We start from the raw sequence: 6266 nt of genomic DNA, 5'->3' as shown, positions 1-6266 counted from the left end.
TAAGCCAGAGATGTCAAAGAGCAAGTACGAGTGACCTAAGTGCAAAACAAATGTCAAACTGAGCATCACAAGTTCTGTATGCTGATTATTCCATTATCTCCATCACGTGAGGTTTAAGGACCACATGAAGACCTACAAAGCATTCCGTAAGGGAAAAAAATAATTACATTAAGTGCAGTGCGGCAGCAAAAGTAAGTTCGTAATAAAACACCAAGCAGGCTTCTTTAAGTAGCTGTAGTAATTAGTAAGCTTCCAAAGGTGGCAGTAGTTTTGCAAATGTTACACACATCTATGATTCCTGGACAAAACCCCAAATTAGAATTAAAATATTATTTTTAAAGGATATTTTAAAAGTGACCTTACTACAGGCCATCATTTCATAACATACAACTTTTGTTTTTCCAGTTCAATAACTCTGTCAAGCAGCGATGTGACTGGAAGCCGGTACGCTCAGCACAGTGCTGGGGTGGGACTGACGGCATCAGGGCCCGATCTCAGGAAAACACATCCCTCCGACGCTCAGCCTGAATAAACAAAGGGACCGCAATACACAAAAATGCATTTAAACTCTTAAATTTAAGAATGAATGAAACGGGCACTTTTAATGAAAGCTTCTGTTCTCGCACCTCCGCTTTCAGTAATAACTAAGAAGAAAGAAATAATCACAAAAAAAAGGCTGAGACGGGAAGGGGCTCGCTCTCACTGGAAGCCGCGACTCGCTCGCACACCGCATCCCGGTCGTCCCCCTCCAGCCCAAGCCGCAACCCGCCTAAAGGCGCCTCGGAGCGCCCGCTGCTCGCGGGGGAACACCGCTGTGCCCCACCGGGCCCGGCGCAGGCGGCACGGCCGCCTTCCCCGCAACCGCCCTCACCGCAGAGACCGGCCCGCTCGGCACGTCCCGCGGCGGGCCCCGGAGCTCAGCCCTGCCGCCGGCAGCCCAGCCGCCCCTGCCCCTCACCGCCGAGCCCGGCTGGGCGGGCGGAGCCGCTCTCCAGCCCCCTCTCCCCGACTAGCACCTGCGGGGTCGCCGCGCAGCAGGCCCCGCCGGGCCAGGCTGACATGGCGTCCTCTCCCCGGTGCTTCCGGGCGGGTGAAAGGTCTCGCAGGGCCCGGATGGAGGCGGTGCCGCTCGCTATATAAGCGCCCGGCGGCCGCTGCGCCCTCCTCTGCGCCCGCCGCCGCCTCCTGGCTCACCGCTGTTCGCTGGGCCCTGCGCCGCCCCTCGCCCGGGAATAAGTCGGTCAGGAAGGCTCCGTTGCCGCTATGGTGAGGTGGGGGGCGCCGAGGGAGCGGGGAGACGGGACGGGGAGAGGGGCTGCGGCCGCCAGCGCCGCATGGCCGCCAGGCCCCGGCGGCCGCGTGTGCCCCGCCGGTGCTGGGCCTCGTCCCCGGGGCAGGGCTGCGTGTCCGGGGGGGGGGGGGGGGGCGGTGCGTGGAGGATCCCCTGCTGCTGGGGGAGCTCCTGGAGCGTCTCCCCGGAGCTCCCCTGCCCCGCCAAAGGCGGCCTGAGGGGAGGGAGGGCGGGCGGGGAGGCCGGGAGGCACCGGGCCGCCGTAGAGGCGAGGCGGCTCCGCGGGGAAGCGCGGGCAGAGAGGAGGCGAGCCCAGCCCGGCATGAGTGGTGGTGACAGGGCCTCGTGCGTTTGGCCTTAAAATCGGCTTTTTTTGGAGGAATGGGCGTCAGCTGATACGACAGGTAGTGCCTCATCCATGCGAGAGGTGCCATATTTCATCTGCGGTTTTGTAAAACTTTCTTCCTTCGTATTTTCCCTTATTTCATCAAATCACTCGGTCCACCTTAATTATTTGGAAGCATTTAATTGCATAAGCTCCTCAAATCAGTTCCCTGAGTGGCCGAATTAGTCTGGCTGGCCAGATGCCCTTTTTTCTTTTTGCTGTTGTAGGGTCGCAGAATCATTTAGGTTGGGAAAGACCTTTAAGATCATCCAGTCCAGCCATTAACCCAACGCTGCCAAGTCCACCGCTTGCTGCTTTGCTGGTATCTTTGTGACTTAATTCGTGGTGAGGTGAAGTTGTAAGATGATGTGAAAAGCGTTTACTTTTGAAGGCGAGGAGTGCTGGTGACTGGACAGCCCGCTGTGTTGGGCAAATTCCTGCTGTGAGGTGCAGTTAGGCACTACAAAACCGCTTTTCCTCCGAGCACTTAGGAGTTTGCCCTTCCTTTCTATTTCCACCATTTCTTTCATGCCACCGTGCCTCTGGATATGGCATCTGGTCAGCAGAAGAAAACGGCCCCAGAGCTGAATGGCTCTTTGCGCTGTAGAAGTCTACGAGGCCGCGGGTGGCATTAACTGGCGTTGGCCGTAGCATGTGACGTCTGTGACTTCATCGTTTTAGGCGTTTAAAGATACTGGCAAAGCACCTGTGGAACAAGAGGTAGCGATCCATCGCATTAGAATTACGTTGACGAGTCGCAATGTCAAATCACTTGAGAAGGGTGAGTGGTGCTTTATTTTTCCTTTAACTGGGGTACTTGTTAAGTAGCTAATGACGTGTGTAATGGTTTGTAAAACAGAGTGTATTGAAGCCAGCTGTAATGAACGATGGCAGCGTTTGCCTCTGTGGGACCTGGCCGACAAAGTCAGCCCAAAGCGCTTCCTACGCTGACGAGTGGATTGTGCTTTAGGTTTTAATGGAAGGTGGTGTTTGGGGTTTGTCGTCACGCTGAACATTTCATGTCTTAATGACCGACGTAAGAGAGCACAGCTCCTTCCCTTCAGTTCCTGTGGGGGTTTTAATTGTCGCTTACTTGAATGTGTAAGAATTGAAAGGTACCGGTTTCTTGGTTGGCGTTGCATCACTCTTTGTTTTTAAGAGTTTAGTTTAGAACTTTAATGTTAAGAAATTATTTAATCTTGTTGAGGAACCAGCTTTGCCAGTGTTTTAGTCATGTAATGTAAATGCTGTAGGATCACTGTTCGGTGCAGGACCTTCATGCTGATAGCACCCTACATACAACTTAAACTTGTAGTAATGGCTTTTGCTGCTGCTGTTGTAACATGATGTAACGCTTCCACTTCTTGTCGTTGGCTGTGAGGACAACCTGTGAAATGAACAGCAATGATCACTTCATACGCTATTCTGAGCCAACATCTGGTTTGAAAGCTTCACTGAACAAGCAAAAAAAATGCTCATAAACTTGAGCTATTTTGTATTTTTTTGTTTCAGTCTGTGCTGACTTGATCAGAGGTGCTAAGGAAAAAAACCTGAAGGTGAAAGGACCTGTTCGAATGCCCACCAAGGTACTTAACGTCTTAAAAGTTCGTTTTTTTTCTGCAAATATGCATTTAAGACATCTTTAAAAAAAAAAGTTGAGGTGAAAAGCAGTACTGCTAAATTGAAGGTGACCCAGGGTAAACAGATAGTGACTTCATAGTGCTTTGACACTTTGGGCAACTTCAGTGCAAAACACATTGAACATGGGAGGGGCTTTGCTGTCCTTCAATCGATTCTAATAGTGATTTTTTTTTTTTTAAACTAAATTGAATGTAGTGCAGGAGTGTTAACATCAGTAGAACGTAACTTCAGAAGTAACCTTCCGGTGACGCAGCTACCACACAGTATTTTTAGGTGGATGGATTTGATTGTAGATGAGCCTTGTGTACGCATCACCCGAATACCCCGTGTTTCTGATTTTTCTTCAGACTCTGCGAATCACTACCAGGAAGACGCCTTGTGGGGAAGGTTCCAAGACCTGGGATCGTTTCCAAATGCGTATCCACAAGCGGCTCATTGACTTACACAGCCCGTCCGAGATCGTGAAGCAGATCACTTCCATCAGCATCGAACCGGGTGTCGAAGTGGAAGTTACTATCGCCGATGCCTAAACGATGGGCGTCGTTGAATAAAGTTTGATTCGCAAATTTTCATTGCTGTTTGGTTTTGTGTGTGCCAAGAGTCTTGGGTAGCCCTTTGGTGATTTTCGTGAAGAAGGACAACAGAGATCGTACTCAGAATGCTGTGTGTCAGGATTGTACGATATTCGAGGAAGAATATGCCGTTTGTAAACATCAGGAAGATGAAACTTGTGCATTGTGGGAGGTTGGGGACTATATGGACGTGCAGCACTTAAATTATTAAAAATATATTTTCCGTATAGGATTTAACTTTGGCTGAAATCTTAGTCCATGCGCAGACAAGCATTAAAATTGATGTTTAGGTAAATTACCAAATTTTCAATTCTTAGTTTTTGCAAGGCTGAAGTGACACTTAGCTTGCTTGGCTTTTTTTTTCCCTCCCATGCTTTTCACAGTCAATGGATCCTGAGGATGTTAGTTAACGAAACTTCATGGTCGGTGGTGAATACATTGAATTTAGCAAGTTCTTTCTTCAGCCTTGCTTGTAAAATCACGAAACTAAGCTGTGGAACTCTCTAGTTGTCTTTCGAGGTTTAGATTTCCATAGATTTGAATATTAAAGGTGGTAGAAAAATAAGCTTCATATGTAAAGCAGTAACAGCCGTTTCCATTGCTGCTACTTAGGCCTCTCAAGTTCAGTGGGTGTTTTTCTGTCTCTGCAAACTAATCCTTACAGTAACTATGATTGATTCCTGAACCAACAAGACAAAGCCCCAAGTTGAATGAAAGAACACAGTCTCATTTCATCCATTGAAGATCGGGCTGCAGCTTCTACTTCAAGCATGGGAGAGAACTTGAATTCTAATTAAGCAGAAGTGTGGAGCTTGAGGTCCCATTTACATTTGCTAAGACCTAAAACTGGCCAAAGCTCGAGCTTTCTTAGTCAAGGGATTCAAGAGTCCTTCATCTGCCCACTTAGTTTCATGAAATGTAAAGCCTCAGAAGGATTCCATCCCTCTAGTTAGCAGTCTCAAGAGCTTTGGTAGAAGGCAGAGGTGAGAAACTTGGATTTACATGCATGGATGGTGACAAGCCTGCTGCCTTGGGAAAGAGCTTGAAGAACTGAGCAGAAAAAACCCCCCAAACCTGTGTCTTCCTAAATGTCAGTTTCTGGTGATAGGTTAGAAATATGAGCTGCCTAATGAATACTTATAGCCTTAGTTTTAAAATTACTTGTATTTTATGGGCTGGTCTGAAAAGCATGGTGAGAACTTGGCTTTGGGACACCAGGCAGATTAAAAGGGGATAAAGGGGTGAACCACAGACCAGAAGTATTGCTGGCTGACCTTTGTGTACGATTAGCTGTTAACTTTCACCCAGGTAGTCTTCACTTCTGACTGAAAGCCCTTGGAGGGATCTGGGGAGGGCTGGCTGGCTTTCACATCATTTCTGTCTTCAGGCTTCCCTCTTGGTCAAACCTTGTCATGATGGAACAGGTTTTTGTCGGCTTGACTGACACGGTGCCCCTTGAACCTGCCTAGATGAAGCCCCATCTGTGTTCTTTGAGCAGCTGTGGCTCTTTAAAGACAAGTTTTCTGTGGTCTTTTGGGAGGGTATCTTTTCACCTGCTTCCAACTTAAGGACAAACACAACTTTACCTCTGCCTCTGGGTTTTGTACGATGCAGGAACAAAACTCTCTGGATAGGCAGGCTCGTATGTGAAGGCTTCCCCTCAGGAAAGCAGGTTATTTGCTTGTCGAAGGCGACGGACCGTCGGCTCCTCAGTCCCTCCCTCAGGGGGTTCAGTCCCTCCCTCAGGGGGTTCACCCCCCCCCCGCCCCCCCAGGTACGCGCTTCCCCCCCAGTGCTGGCTTGGCATAACCTGAACATTTTGTGATTTATTTATTTTCTGTTCAGTTTACGACGATACCGCGTAGTGTCGAAACGGCTGCGTAACACCCATAATGACTTTATGTAACTGTTTCGGTGGAAATATTTAGGTTCCCCCCTCCCGCCGCCGGCGGCTCCTCGGCGGTGCCGCAGCTGCCTTGCGCTGGGCGGCGGCGCCCCCTACCGGGCGGCGGGAAACGCGCCTGTGCCCTCACGGGCCTGCCCGTCACCGCCGCTCCCCCCTCCCCGCTCCCTCCCGTTCGGCCAATCAGCGCCCGCCTTTCCCCCGCCCAAATCCTCCCTCCGCCGCCCGGGTGGGGAGGCTTTCGCGAGTTCCCGCGCGCGGCAAGGTAGAGGCCGTTGGTGCCGGGCTCGGCTCGGCCCGGCCCGGCCCGTGTCCCGGCCCGGCCCGGGGCTGTGCCCGCCGGGCGGTGCTGTCCCTTTCCCCCGTGTGCCCGAGGGCCCTTGTCCGAGCCCGCGGTTCGTCGAGGCAGGGCACGGTGACCTCTGGGCTGAGCGCGGGCCTGGCCCTGCTGGCCGCGTCCCCGGCGCCTGGGGA

At 51.1% G+C, this 6266-nt stretch overlaps 1 protein-coding gene and 1 non-coding gene across 2 annotated transcripts; both read left to right on the top strand.

Annotated features, from left to right (window-relative positions):
* The first annotated feature begins 1167 nt into the window (after positions 1-1167).
* Positions 1168-3889, top strand: RPS20 (ribosomal protein S20). The gene is made up of 4 exons (XM_086472557.1): positions 1168-1266; positions 2358-2457; positions 3189-3262; positions 3665-3889. Exons 1-4 carry the CDS (start codon positions 1264-1266, stop codon positions 3845-3847), a joined length of 360 nt encoding a protein of 119 aa, XP_086328683.1. The 5' UTR covers positions 1168-1263; the 3' UTR covers positions 3848-3889.
* On the top strand, positions 3048-3112 carry LOC147414536 (small nucleolar RNA U54). Its single transcript, XR_015183871.1, has one exon. It is a non-coding gene; the product is annotated as a small nucleolar RNA U54 (small nucleolar RNA).
* Positions 3890-6266: the final 2377 nt, after the last annotated feature.

Source organism: Leptosomus discolor, chromosome 13, assembly GCF_034619465.1.
Source record: "Leptosomus discolor isolate bLepDis1 chromosome 13, bLepDis1.hap2, whole genome shotgun sequence".
Lineage (NCBI taxonomy): Eukaryota > Metazoa > Chordata > Aves > Leptosomiformes > Leptosomidae > Leptosomus > Leptosomus discolor.
Note: the sequence above shows the minus strand (reverse complement) of the source record. Positions and strands in the feature narration are given on the sequence as shown.

Coding starts and splice junctions, on each gene's coding strand:
- RPS20 (XM_086472557.1), top strand. Junction 2,458..3,188: donor TGTCAAATCACTTGAGAAGG/GTGAGTGGTGCT, acceptor TTTTTGTTTCAG/TCTGTGCTGACTTGATCAGA. Junction 3,263..3,664: donor CTGTTCGAATGCCCACCAAG/GTACTTAACGTC, acceptor ATTTTTCTTCAG/ACTCTGCGAATCACTACCAG.